This window comes from Theropithecus gelada, chromosome 13 (genome assembly GCF_003255815.1).
Source record: "Theropithecus gelada isolate Dixy chromosome 13, Tgel_1.0, whole genome shotgun sequence".
NCBI classification, from domain to species: domain Eukaryota; kingdom Metazoa; phylum Chordata; class Mammalia; order Primates; family Cercopithecidae; genus Theropithecus; species Theropithecus gelada.
Window position 1 is genome coordinate 18,734,199 of NC_037681.1, and position 15,469 is coordinate 18,749,667.

Sequence of the window (15,469 nt, forward strand, 5' to 3'; positions counted from 1 at the left end):
AAAAAAAAAAAAAAAAAAAAAAGCCGGGCGCGGTGGCTCAAGCCTGTAATCCCAGCACTTTGGGAGGCCGAGACGGGCGGATCACTTCGAGACTATCCTGGCTAACACGGTGAAACCCCGTCTCTACTAAAAAATACAAAAAACTAGCCGGGCGAGGTGGCGGGCGCCTGTAGTCCCAGCTACTTGGGAGGCTGAGGCAGGAGAATGGCGTAAAAACCCGGGAGGCGGAGCTTGCAGTGAGCTGAGATCCGGCCACTGCACTCCAGCCTGGGCAACAGAGCGAGACTCCGTCTCAAAAAAAAAAAAAAAAAAAGAAAAAAAAAGAGTACTATTTACAATAGTAACAAAAAAGACCCAAATAAATTTAGAGGTACACAGTGTTAGATGTCAATTCTCTTGAATCTGATCTATGGACTTAAGGCAATCTCAATCAAAATCCTAGTGTACTGTTTTGTAGATTTCAACAACTGATTCAGAAATTTACAAGGCAGGTGAAAGGAACTATTTAACAGCCAAAAAAACTCGAAGCGAAATACAAAGCTAGAGGATTCAGGTTAGCTGATTTCAAAACTCAGCATAAAGTCACAATAATAAAGACAGCGTGATGTTAGTAGAAGTACAGACACCTATTAATAGTCCAATGAAACAAAAATAGACCCACACAGATATAGTCAAATGATTTTTGACAAGAAGCAATGGTAATTCCAGAGGGAGAGACAACTTAGACAAACGGTGCTGAATCCTGCCTCACACCTTATAAAAAAACGAACTCAAAATGTACTCTATTCTTAAATACAGAATGTAAAACCATTACATTTGAGGACGAAAACAGGAGAAAATCTGCATGACTTGGATTTAGCCATATGTTTAGCTATGGGACTAAAAGCACAATCCGTAAAGAAAACTTGGCAACTTGGACTTCATGAAAATTAAAAACTTATGCACAGTGAAAAACTCTATTAAGGTAATGAAAAGCCATAGATTGGGAGAAAATAGTTGCAAATTGTAAGTCTGATAAAGTTCTTATATCCAGAAACTCAATGTTTTTGTTTTTTTGTTTTGTTTTGTTTTGTTTTCTGAGACAAAGTCTCGTTCTGTCGCCCAGGCTGGAGTGCATGGAGCGCAATGGCATGATCTTGGCTCCCTGCAAGCTCTGCCTCCCGGGTTCATGCCATTCTCCTGCCTCAGCCTCCCATGTAGCTGGGACTACAGGCACCCACCAGCACACCCGGCTAATTTTTTTGTATTTTTAATAGAGACAGGGTTTCACCATGTTGGCCAGGATGGTCTCGATCTCCTGACCTCATGATCTGCCTGCCTCGGCCTCCCACAGTGCTGGGATTACAGGCGTGAGCCACTGCACCTGGCCCGAGGAAACTCAATCTTAAGAAAACAAACAACCCAATTAAAAAATGGGCAAAATATCTGAACAGATACTTCACCAAAGAAGACATACATACAGATGGCTAATAAGCATGAAAAGATGAGTGTTAAGTAAATGCAATTAAAACTACAATAGGATACCACGAGACATCTTTCAGCCATATTAGAATGTCTAAAATAAAACAACCTGACAACATCAAAAGCTGGAGAGGATGTAAAGTGATTGTAACTCTCATATATCGCTGATGGGAATGCAGAACGGTACAGCCACAGTGGGAAACAGTTTGACAGTTTCTTATAAAGTTAAACACACGCTTCGCATACTGGCCAGCAATCTCACTTCTAGATATTTATTTATATTCAAATGAAGTGAAACTTATTGTTGGAAACCATTTCCCATGGGTCCCATGTATTTCTACATATCTTGCAACAGACGTGCTGTCTGCTCTGGTTTATCTTTTCAAGATGTAGATATGGGGAACAGCCTTGGAAAACAGAAATACTGTCTCTCTTCAAAGCAAAGAGTAGGCATGCTTATTGTCTGGTATAAAGATGACACCTAACTCTGAAGTGAAGGGCCGGCATGCTCACAGTCCATTATAGAAGATCTGGTTTTCTTAAGTCCAGGGCCCCCTCCTTTAACACCACGTAATGTACGAGCAAGTGTCGCCTGGTCCTCATTGTTTTCACCCTGCGGGAATTGGGGCTCAGGGAGCAGGTGCAAGAAAATGCTGCTGCTCTGGCTACTGCTTTTGCTGTGGGTAATAAAGTCATTTGTCTCTGACCCAACAGCCTTGGTGTTCTCCCGGCAGCCACATTAGTTTGCAAGTAAGGTAAAATTTCAGACTCTTCACCGTTCTCGACACCTTTTCACACAAAAACCTGTAGGCAAATATTTATCACAGCTTTATGTATGAAACCCCAAACAGGAAATAACACAGATAATCTTCAACAAGGAATGGGTAAACAAACAGTTTTACATCCATACTCATCAATAAAGCACTACTCGTTAATAAAAACACTACTTATCAATAAAAGGGAATAAAGTCTTGATTCATGAAATAAGTTAGATGAACTTATAAGAACTGATAAAGTTCTTATATCCAGAAACTCAATCTTGTTTTTTTTTTTCTTTTTTTTTTTTGAGATGGAGTCTCGTGCTGTCGCCCAGGCTGGAGGGCAGTGGTGCAATCTCGGCTCACTGCAAGCCCCGCCTCCTGGATTCACGCCATTCTCCTGCGTCAGCCTCCCGAGTAGCTGGGACTACAGGCACACGCCAACACACCTGGCTAATTTTTATTTGTAATTTTAGTAGAGACAGGATTTCACCATGTTAGCCACGATGGTCTTGATCTCCTGACCTGGTGATCTGCCTGCCTCAGCCTCCCAAAGTGCTGGGATTACAGGCATGGGTCAAGTGTATTAAGTGAAAGAAGCTAGAACCCAAAAGTTCTATGGTATGATTTTGTTTATAGGACATTCTGGAAAAGGAAAAGCTATAAAGACAGAAAAACAGAGCAGTGGTTGCCAGGAGGGAGGGGAGTTGGTGACAAAGGGGCATATGTGGACACTTGGGAGTGACAGAAGGGTTCCCATTGGTACTGTGGTAGAGATACATGACTCCATGCATTTATCAATATCCATGAACTATCACCAAAAAGAGTGTGGGTTTTTTTACTGTATGCAAATTAAAATAAGATTCAACTAGGATGTGGAGGAAACCAAGGTGAAATGCAGACTAACTGAGCCAATGCATCTAACTGGGTCGCTAATGAGTGACATAAGCACGCTAAAGAGATTGGGTAAGAAAGTTACCTGACTTCACAGCTCTGGAAGACAGTTTTTTGAATGGATACTGTAACGTTAAAGTGGAAGAAAAAAGCTGTATACAAACACTATAGCTGATAAATTTGTTTCTCGTAGAGTATGAACTAGCAATACTGAACCTATACGTACAGTAGGGTTGAAAATATAAGTAAATACGTTATAGGTAATGAGAATCAGGTTTCTTCTGGTTGAAGAAGATGCAAATAGGTTCATTACAAATGAACCCTGGGCTCTGGGTTGGAATTAGAGGTATCAGTATGAATGTATGATTTGTTTGCTTATTTAATATAAATACAGAGTGATATACAGATAAATAAACATAGATGTTTGTGGATACATGGAGTAGATATAGAAATATATATTTAATAGATATGATCATATATATCTATATATTATATAGATATTTTCTATGTCTACATATTTCTATCTCTGTCCACTGAGAGGGCCTAAAAGCAGTGATACAATCCAGTAGCAGTAACCACCCCTGGGTGTCCAGATCTTGGTTTCTAAATACCATTCTGTAATAAGAGAAACCAAGGTTCCTTGGAGTAGTGGTAGATTTCAGGGCTGGGGCTGCGAAAATATAAGATTATCATAAAACATCTTATAGTGACAGAAAGTCAAGAAATGCTAAAGGGGGAAAAAAGGTGGATGCATATTTAAATATTTAGAGGCAGCATAAAAGAATTCCCAATGGCCAAAGTAACAAAATTTTAGTAACAAAATAAGTAACGATAGTATTAGATTATAACTCCAAGAATAAAATAAATTTCCATGAGTCCACATTGAAATAAATATATAAATGAATAAGTAAAAGGGGGAAAGGGAAATCTTTTCCTTATAGAATAATTCCAATATAGAAATGTAAAATGAATAGAGGAAATATAAAATCACCTCAGCTCAGTAATAATTGTTGTAAGGATGATCCACCATTGAGTGCTAAAATTGTGGGCAAAAACTTAAGGAACAAACGATACTTGCAGAGCCTCAGAGCATCTCCTCCAAAACTTTTATTGTTTACAAAGGGAAAAAAAAGGTAACTTTTCGGGAGAAACCTGGCAGATGTCACCTTAACCAAATGATCAAAGTAAACATTGCTGGTCATAGAGCATATCGGCATCATGCGTGCTTTCAGGTGATCCACTGGGAAGAGTATCGCCTCCCCCAAATCCATAACCCAATCTAATAATGAGAAAACATCAGGCAAAATCAAACTGTAGGACATTCTACAGAAGAATCTGAATAGTATTCTTCAAAAGTGTCAAGGTCACGAAAGACAAGGAGAGACTGAGGAACTGTCACAGATTGGAAGAGACTAAGGAGGCATTGCAACTAAATGTCGTGTGAGATCCTTGGCTGGATCTTGGAACACAAAAGGAACATTAGTGGAAAACTGATGAAAGCTGAATAAAGTCTGTAATTTAGCTCATAGTGTCCTGTGAATGTCTCAGTTTGACAATTATACCATGGCTATGTTAGAGGTGAACATTGGAGAAAGTTAGGTGAAGGGTAACTGTGAACGCTCCGTACTACTTTTGCAACTTTTTGGTAGTCTAAAATTATTGCAAATTTAAATGTTAAAAGCAAAACAAAATCCTCTTACAGGATTTGGGCAGCAGAAATATATTCCAGGTGGTAAACAGAACAGCTCTTCCCTCTGAGCCCATTCTCAATAGTCTTTTGTTGAAAACCCTACTGCTGAAAAGATGGTGGCAAAGCCAGGGAAGACCCAGACAGAGAGACCCCAGGGAAACATGGTCTGAGGATGGCGCCTGTTTTGCACCTGCTCCTCCCATCCTACCCCTCAACTACTGGGCAGGCGCCACCACAGCTTGCGCTCCCCTGGCCTCAGGAATGGCTGTGCTTGTTTGGGGACCTACTGCTGCAGGACACCAGCACAAAGCAGGCTCAGATCACCCTGAGTGCTACCGGGTTGATTACTGGACCAAACCAGCCGAAAGAATAATAGAATTTGGCTTTATTATCATTTTTTAAAAATTAATTTACTTTTAATTGACAAAATTGTATATATTTACAGTATACAATGTAATGTTTTGATACATGCATACACTGTGGAATGAGTAAATCAAGCCAATTAACGTATCTATCACCTGACATATTTTTGAGTTGTGAGAACATTTAAAATCTACTCTCTTGACAATTTTCAAATACACAATACACTGTTATTAACTATAGTTACCATGCTGTACTCCAGAACTTATTCCTCCTGTCTACCTGAAACTACGTACCTTCGACCAACATCTCCCCATCCCCAGCCGGCACTCTGCTCCCAGTCTCTGGTAACCACCATTCTACTCTCTGCTTCTACAAGTTTGACAGTTTTAGATTCTACATACAAGTGAGATCATGTGGTATTTTTTCTTTCTCTGCCTGGTTTATTTTACTTAATATAATGTCCTCCAGGTTCATTCATGTGGTTGCAAATAACAGGATTTCCTTCTTTTTTAAGCTGTGTAGTATTCCATTGTGTATATATGCCACATTTTCTTTATCCTTGGTCCTTTTGAAAATGAATTTTGGACATTCAACAAGCCAGCAAGGGAGCATCAGTGAAAATTTGTAAGGAGACCAGAATTATGCTTTATAGGAATACATGATTTTAGCCAAATGGCTAAAATCTGAATAGATGGCTGACTCTATTCATTAGTGATTTTATATAAAGCGAACCCAATGATGTTTTTATCCAATGAGATTATATAGATAATATCTTGTTATCATAAACCCTAAACTAGTAGGCTCTGAGTTAACAAGGTATTTCCTATTATTCTGTCATAAAAGCACAGAACCAAAAAAAGAAAAAAAAAAGGACAGAACATATGTCACAAGTAACTTCACTGGTTAATCCTGGAAATTTAACAAGTTGGGTATGAATTCAACACTATTTCCCAGGATAAGGTGGCCAGTTAAATTAAAATCTTACAGGCATTATTATTTCTTATAGAACAGATTTACTCCTCCCATTTTTAAAAACAAGTCACAAGGGAGCCCTAGTGCATCTCAGTGATCTGCCGATGTCTACTTGTGACTTTCTGTCAAATCTAAGACTCTAAACTCAGGCACTAAATTATTTTAAAGATGTTTGTGATACATATTTGCCTTTTTAAAAAAAGATACAGAGCCTTGCTATGTTTCCCAGGCTGGTCTCAAATTGCTGAGCTCAAACAATCCTCCTACCTCTGCCTCCCAAGGAGCTGGGACTACAGGTGTGCACCACTATGTCCACCTCCTATATTTGACTTTTTAAGAACAACTCTTGGTCTCAATTGTAGTGTACCTCAAATAATTGGAATGCTGTAATGCTATATGCTATACAAAATTAAGGTAAGTTCAAGATGAGAAAATTTAGGGCAAGGAAAATCCTTCCCAATAGTCTGTGTAAATGCCAAGGGCAGTCACTTCTGAGGAAATGATTTCACCTTCTTACTATATTCTCCTGCCCTAGCTCTCTTCTTGCAGTCAGTCCTAAACACTCCGATTGTACTGTATATTTCCACAGGCTCCTTACTTTTGAACAAAGCCCACTGATGAGAATGGCTGCAATACATCTTTTGCAACAATAATGAAATTTCAGAAGAAAAAAATCTGAATGTCTGAGTATAAAAAAAAAGTCTGTTTTGAAATGTGTTTTCATAAGGGGGGTTTCAACCTGAGCCAAGGGCGGAGCTGGAAATAGAGAACTGTGAATAGACAAGAAGAAGAGGCTCATTTACACCTTATATTGACAAATGAGGTTGGATTATAATGTGACCACTGCAAGCAAAACAAAAGTCTACATGCTAAGCCACTTCCATCCTGGGAGTGCAAAACACCTCTCGAGAACGTCTGTCCTGTGAATGAACTCAGTGCACAGGTGAGAGACTCCTATGCTGCTTCTCCCAGCTTAGTCTCCAACTTACCTTCATGTCTCTAATCCAGGACTGAGCCTGTTCCAGATTATCTTCATTGACTTCGGCAAGTTGTTCCCGCCAAGCAACTGCTTGACCATCAAACTTCACAAAATTAAACTTACTTTTATATTTCAGCTGTTCCTATAAGAGACAACGACAACTTAACCATAAAACCACTCACATGTAAAAAAGGGTTAGGGTAGGTCATAGTTTGGTATATTTTAATCACAATGATCTCTATTTTCAGTTTAAGAAGCAAAAAATTATATTCAATAGAGAATATCCTATCTAGTATAAAGGGCATTTGAATAAAATTTATCCAGTTTGTGTGTGAAGACCTTTACAAATGTATATATGATATGAATATATATTATATGTCACATATATGTAAAAGTTTATATATATAATGTGATATTAAATAGTGATTTTAATACTAACATTAGGGATATACCAAATAAGCACACCAAATACAATATGCTTGAAGAAAACAAATCTAAAACATCATCATCATTTCAGTCATTATCATTTAGGTAAAGCCATTATTCAGTTACAACTTTATTCACTTGTTCATATTTCTCCTGTAGAGTTTTGTTAAGTTAAAAAGTGCATTTTGTATTTCTCAAACACTCCCGGCTATTATTTCTGTGGATAATGCTTAACATCAGTACTATGAACTGACAGCAGTACTGTGATGCCATTTGACAGGTATGGACACTAGGAGTTAGGGCACTTGGGCAACCTGCTTCAGTTCACACAGCTCAGAGGCAGCACAGGCAGAATAAGAACTGGAAGCTTCTAAACACCAGCCTGCACCCCTCCCATGCACCGGGGTACACAGCATCCCTAATAAACATTTGAAATTAAAGGTGCTAAGATGAGGAGTATCTGGAAGACAATGGAAGTGTGTGTATACCACAGATTTCAGGACAGAGAAAATCTGAAACAATGAACACAGCAACTCCCTTAAGCAACTCATGTGTGACAGAAAGAATCCACCAGAGATAGGGTCTATTTGCAAAGGAGAACTGATGATTCTTTAACTAGCAAAAGGGAGTATTTCTCTGAATTTGGCTTTCTTAGGAATTTTTTAGTGCAACAAGCCCCTCTCCACTGCTCATAACCATCACAGATGATACTTTGTGGAGACCCATTTATGACACACAAAACCCCACATGCATGAACCCACAGTTCCATCTAACCTGTATGAACTGAACGATCTTGTCCTTCACCAAGTCCAGTTTGCTCTTCATTGAGTGAGACGTGTCAATGAGAATGTAGATGCAATCATTACGCAATTTTCCAAAGAGGCTTTGACTCCCATCCTGTAGCCATTTAATTCTAGGCAGGAAGTAGGTTGAAAGTGAATGGTGAGAGCCTGCAGGCAACAAGAGAATCTTCCCAAGAACTTAACGATGCATCTGCAGAGGACAGAGCTGCGCTGTGTTGTTTATACCCAACCTTCTGTGAATGGATCATTCGCTTCGAGGTTTTTCTGCAGAAAATCCTACATTTGGGCTGTAGGATGCACTACCCACCATCAAGCCAAGTAAAACAAAACGAAGAAAATCAATGTGACAGAAAAATAAATCCAATGTGGGTGCCAAAGTCAAAAATACATTACTTCTAGTCATCTGATATTTTGAGGACCTCAGCTATGACTTCAGACTATCTGTTCTTCTAATCTGGCTGACTGTAGTCAAGCTAGTAAAGCCAGCACATTCCTGAAGCTTCAGTGAAACTTATGCACAGCATCAAGCAGCCCCAGAGCTCTGTAATAACCAAGGCCCAGGTGGCTGTATGAGAAGGACTGCTTCTGCGGTCCATGATCAGGTTCCCATCACAGGATGTAAATACATGAAATTCATAGCCACAGGCAAAGCCTGTGGGGTGGAGGTAAGGAAAGAGTATGGAAAAAATATCTGAATTGAGTTCAGAGTTCAGCAAAGGCTAAGAAACTAAAATTTGAATGGCAAAATATTGAAAGGACATTACTGCACAGGAGAAAGGGAGAGAGAGAACATGCTCCAGAGATCTGCAGAAGGGTGTCCTCGAAATTTTGGCTAACTAATGATCAAGGCATGCATGTGAAGAAACTACTGAAGCCAAAGAAGAAATCACCAGAGGAGTAGGCGGATCAACCCCTCAGAGCTCACACACGGCTAGGAGCAGTTCGTCTACCAGCCAGAGTGGGAAAGCCTCCTTAATACATGGGCCACCAAGCAGCGTTCTTGAAAGAGTATTGCCTTGGTAGTAGGATCAAATTAGCCCTGGACTAAAAGCTACCCTGGATCTACTCTAACGTAATTGAAAAGCAACTCCTAGAGAGATCAAACTGGTTTAAAGTAACTTAACTGCATCAAAAACATATATAAAAATACAGTGAAATCTAGTACCTGACAATGTAAAGTTAAAACGTCTGGTATCCAATAAAAAAATTACCAGGTATACAAAGAAGCAAGAAAATATGATCCATAACCAGAAGAAAAATTGATCAACAGAAACAGATCCCAAAATGATACAGATGATAGAATTAGCCGAGAAGGATGTTACACAGCTATTACAAATATAATCCATATGGTCAAAAAGGTAGAGTATAAACAGAACGAGGAGAGAAATGGAAGATATTTAAATAGACCCAAATAAAACTTGTAGAGAGATACAATACATGAAATTTAAAATACACTGCATGGTATTAATAGTAAATTAGACATTAGGAGAAGAAAAGATTAGGGAATAAAAGACAAAGCAAAGGAAACAATTCAAAGTTAAACTCAGAGAGAAAAAAGACAAAAGCACTTTCATCAGAGAGAATTAGTGGCCCGTGGAACAATATCAAGGAGTCTGACATGTGTGTAATCAAAGTAGAAGGAGGAGAAGAGAGGGGGAGGCAGAAAAAATACTTGAAAAAATATGACCAAAATGTTTTAATTTTTATTGAAACAATGCACCTACAGATCCAAGAAGCTCAAAGAACCCAAGAAGAAGAAAAATAAAACTACACCCAGGCATATCACAATAAAATTGATCAAATCTAGAGATAAATAGAAAAATTTTAAAAGCATCAAAGACATTATGTGTGGAGGAACAAACAAAAATATGACAGGAGCCTTCTTATAAATCATGCAAGCCAGGAGACGGTGGAGAAGGATTTTCAAAGTACTGAAAGATAGAACTGTAAAACCAGAGTTCTATGCTTAGCAAACACATCATTCAAAAATAAAGGTAAATTAAAGAGTTTTTCAGACTGAAACAGCTCATTCATCACCAATAGACCTGCACTACCAGAAATATGAATAAACTTCTTCAGGTGGAAAAAAAATGATGTCAAACGGAAATGTGGATCCATACAAAGGAGTAAAAAGCAACAGAAATATCACATATGTGGTTAAATATAAAATACATCTATCCTAGTTTTTAAACTAGTTACAAGACAATTGACTGAATGTATAGTGTAATGCATGTGTAGAAGTAAAGTGTACAATAATAGAAAGGACGGAAGTGGGAGTGAAAGTTGTAAGATTCCTATAATATACATGAAGGGATATAATATTATTTGTAGGGTGACTGCTAAGATGCATATTGTAAATCCTAAAGAGTCACATACACACATCAGATAAACAGAACAAAGAGGTAGAGCTAATAAGACAATAGTGGAGATAAAATGTAATAATAAAAAATACTCAAACAAAAGAAGGCAAAAAATGAGTAAAAAGAGAACAGAAAACAAATAGCAAAATATTTGATTTAAATCGTATCAAATCAATAATCACATTAAACGTAAATGATCTTAACACTCCAATTAAAAGGCAAAGATTGTAAGGTTGGATTAATAAAACAATGCTCATATATAATTATGTATCTTGTGTCTGTAAGAAATCCATTTAAATATAGGATGCAGACAAGTAAAGATGATAGAAAAAAAAAATGTAGGGTGGCTAAACTGCTATCAAAGTAAATTTCAGAACAAGGAATATTACCAGAGATATAAAACGGGCATTTCCTAATTACAAAGCAATTGGTTCATCAAGAGAACGTAACAATCTTAAATGTACATGCAACTATTAATAGAGCGTCAAAATACATGGAGAAAAAAAAGAACTGAAATGAAAATTGAAGACTATAGTTGGAGATTTCAACACTCTTTTCTCAGTAATTTATGGAACAACTAGAGAAAATCAGTAATAATATGAAAGACTTGAACGACACTATCAGCCAACTTGAGCTAATTGATGCCTGTAGTATACTCCACCCAACAAAACCATGTTTTTTTTCCAAAATCTGTACTACAAAACAGGTCCCAATAAATTTATAAGAATTGAATCACACACTATTTCTCTGTTCACAGTGAAATTAAAACAGAAATCAGTAACAAAAACTATCAGGAAAATCCACAAATATTTGGGAAGCAAACAACACTTTCTTTTTATTTTATTTATTTTATTTTTTGTGACAGAGACTCGCACTGTCACCTGGGCTGGAGTGTAGTAGTGTGATCTGCAAGCTCCGCCTCCTGGGTTCAAGCAATTCTCCTGCCTCAGCCTCCCAAGTAGCTGGGATTACAGGTGCCCACCACCATGCCCAGCTAATTTTTGTGTTTTTAGTAGAGCCAGGGTTTCACTATGTTGGCCAGGCTGGTCTCGAACTCCTGACCTCCTGATCCAGCCCCCTCGGCCTTTCAAAGTGCTGGGATTACAGGCTTGAGTCACTGCACCCGGCCTAAACAATACATTTCTAAATAACCCTTTAGTCAAAGAAGAAATGATGGAGAAAATTAGAAAATATTCTGGTGATTGAACATGAAATACAATATATCAAAATCTGTGAGAGGCAGCTAAAGAGTACAGAGGAAAGGTATAACACAGTGGGCAATACACACGTGGCCTAGAGAAGAATGTGAGTATGAAACGGAAGCATTCCTCAGCCTCCTACAGCAATGTGTGGCCAGTGTGATAGCTACACGTTGGCTTGCTGTTCTCGATAAACTGCACTGGCATCAAGGCAGCTGGGATCTGAATCCAAACCACCCCCTTTTTTTTTGAACAAGGCTATCAGCAAACCATCAGATGGCAACCTTGACTTAACAATGTTTGTTGGCACTTTCTCTCAGTTGAGCTTTTACTGGTGTATATACACCATGGAGTACTACTGAACCATACCGAAGAATAAAATTCTGTCATTCGCAGCAGCACGGGTGAGCCTACAGGACACTATGTTAAGCAAATTAAGTCAGGCACAGAAAGATAAATGCCACATGTTCTCATTCATGTGTGGGAGCTAAAAGTATCTGAGCGTATGGAGGTAGTGAGCAGAACTGTATTAGAGGCTGGGAAAGGTAGAGAGAGAGGATAGTGAGGTTGGTTAGCGAATACCAAAGTTTAGCTAGACAGGAGGAACAAGCTCTGGTATTCTGCAGCTCTGGAGGGTCAATATGGTCAGCTACGATTTAGTGTATATTTTTTTAAAAAGCTAAATGAGAGAATTTTTTTTTTTTTTTTTTTTTTTTGAGACGGAGTCTCGCTCTGTCGCCCGGGCTGGAGTGCAGTGGCCAGATCTCAGCTCACTGTAAGCTCCGCCTCCCGGGTTTACACCATTCTCCTGCCTCAGCCTCCCGAGTAGCTGGGACTACAGGCGCCCGCCAACCCGCCCGGCTAGTTTTTTTGCATTTTTTAGTAGAGACGGGGTTTCACCGAATTAGCCAGGATGGTCTCGATCTCCTGACCTCGTGATCCGCCCGTCTCGGCCTCCCAAATTTGAGAGAATTTTGAATGTTCACAACACACAGAAATGATGTATGTTGGAGGTGATGGACGGGTGAGTTACCCTGATTTATCTTGGTACATTGTATACACACACCTAAATATCACTCTGTATCACATAAACAGGTACAAAATCATTTTGTGTCAACTAAAAATAAAAGGGAGGAAAAAAGATCAAGCAGATGAGAATTTCCAGAGCGAGGAGACCACTTGTATCTTCCTGCAAATAACACCAACCTCCTTCGGATCCGGGCCAGGGCTGTGTGGATTCTCTCACTGTACCACCTGCACTTCTCTCTGGTAATGTTCACGTGGACCAAGCTCCCGTCCTTCCAGGCAGCATGGACAAACCTGCTGCAATATTTTGCATGGACTGTCTTCTTGTTGGTCTCCTAAGGAGAGGACAAAGGACAGAGGCCACTCAGAAACTGTCCAAAGAGAAGAGCGTCCAGATGGCACCTCCAGCTCTGTCGTATTCAAATGGCTCTTAGCACTCACTCTACCGTCAGTCATTCCTTTGTTAGTTCAACCAAATATGTTCCGCTGCCCGCTTCCTATGGAGCCCTGCACTAGGTGTCATGAACATGGGCAAGAAAGATACATGCGATCACACGTGTGCCCCAGAAAAGCTAACGATTCCAGCGTAGAGACACCCCCCATCGACACACACACAACACACACACACACACACACACACACACGTGCAGAGAGAGAGAGAGAGAGAGAGCGCGCAATGCGGAGAATTAGATACTCAGTCCCTAGCACTGGGCTGAGACAGTAAGGACCTGGCAAGTCCTGGTAAAGAAGAGAGAGCAACAGAGCTCACAGTGGACTAGACAGACAGGGAGACCATTCTGGAGGAAGCGGGACTGAGACTCTCACGAATCCTCTTCTCCCACCAAGAACCCCACTGCACATCTAGCGCCCTCCACCGGGACAGACGGAGCGAGCCCTCCTCAGTCGGCCTCTATCACTCGGCCCACGGGCGCTCACCCAGTGCTCCTCCGCTGGGAGACCTTCTAGACACCAGGAATACAAACACACACAACGACCAAACCCCTGCCTTCTCGGAGCTCACAGTGCAGGAGGGGAGCCCAGTAATAAGCAAATCACGACACACCAGGTCAGAGGATGACACGCAGAGTAAGGCAAGGAGGAAGAGCAGAGAGCAGAGAAAGAGGGGAGGGACGGGAAAAGTTGGAACCTCGCAGGGAAAGCCTCCCAGAGACAGTGAACCAGGAGAGAAGGCCTGGAGGAACGGAGTGTGGTCATGGGGAGGCCGGGAGGAGGTCCGAGGACACAGCAAGAGCAAAGGCCCGAGGTGGGAATTTGCCCGGCATGCTTGTCGAATTTTAGGAAGGCTAATATTGCCAAAGAAAAGGGATAGAGGGAAGAGAGAGTGAGAGAAGCCGGGACACACGAAGAGGAGGGCCAGGAGCAGGTCCTGTAAAGCCTGACAGCTGTCGGAAATGAGCTGGCTTTTGCTCTGAGTGAAAAAGGACTCCTCCCAGGGCTTTCATGAGAGCAGCGACACACCTGATTTATGGTTTCACAGCTTTACAGCGGTTACTCTGGAAAGCAGACTGGACGGCCAAGGACCAAGGGCAGAAGCAAAGAGCCAGAAGGTCACGGAGTTGCATGGCCCTGGGCAGCCAAGGTCATGGTAAGAAGTGGTCAGATCCTGAATGACAGGCACGTTCTGAAAACAGAACCGACAGTGTTCACCGAGAGATCAGATGTGCGCATGCGAGAAAAGAGAGGAGTCAGGCACGACCCTGAGGTTTTCAGGCCGGGACCTGAAAGGGTGGAGTTGCAATCAATTGATAGGAGGAAGGTTGTGGAAGAGCAGCTCTGAATGGGAAAGATCAAGATTTAGCATCTGATGTCTCAGGTTCAAGGTGCCTATTAGATATCCAAACAGCACGGCAGTGGTCGGGAGATCAGGGAAGGCCACAGGACTGGAGGGGTACATTGTGAAGTCACCAGCCCGCATGCACAGGGGATTAAAAGCCATGGGACTGGAGGAGACCACCTGGGAAATGAGCGTAGACAGAGAAGCAATCAGAGCACTGCACCTCAACGTCCTCCGGCATCGACAGGTTAAGGACGTGGAGAAGTCACAAAGAAGACTGAGAAAGGAACAGCCAGCAAGGTGGGAGGATAACCAGCAGTGTATATTCTGGAAAAAAAAAAAAAAAAATTCAAGGAAGTGACCAACTAGATCAACTTACTAACAGGTCAAATAAGAAAGAGACAGAATGGACCTCTGGATTTAGCAATTCAGGGATCTCTGCAAAACATGTGTTTTGGTGGCGAGGTGGAAGTTGGCGGGCGGGCAGGGGGTGCGGGTTCTGCCTGATGGAAGCAGGTCCCAGGAGCATGGGAGGAGAAGTGAAGAAGCAGAGGAAGGAAATGTATGCAACTCGACTGAGGAATTGAATTCTAAAAGAAGCGGAGGCATGAGGCACAGCCAGAGGTACACGTGGGATCAGAAAACTTTTTAAGATGGGAGAAGCGGCGGAATGTGTGCGTGCTGATGCGAATGATCTGGAAACGGGGGCGATAGGAGGCTGCGACGCAGAAAGGGAGAATGAA

General features: G+C 40.9%; 1 protein-coding gene and 1 pseudogene across 1 annotated transcript in view; both read right to left on the bottom strand.

The window, feature by feature from the left end:
* The window catches only part of LOC112605263, a 14,353-nt pseudogene extending 7,577 nt beyond the window's left edge, over positions 1–6,776 (bottom strand).
* VWA3B (von Willebrand factor A domain containing 3B) overlaps positions 1–15,469 on the bottom strand; it is a 238,457-nt gene that overhangs the window by 113,510 nt on the left and 109,478 nt on the right. Inside the window, exons 10-12 of the mRNA XM_025353936.1 lie at positions 13,112–13,266; positions 8,318–8,456; positions 7,128–7,259 (exon numbers count right to left, since the gene is read on the bottom strand). Of these exons, the coding sequence (XP_025209721.1) occupies positions 7,128–7,259; positions 8,318–8,456; positions 13,112–13,266 (426 nt within the window). The remainder of the gene's footprint in view (positions 1–7,127; positions 7,260–8,317; positions 8,457–13,111; positions 13,267–15,469) is intronic.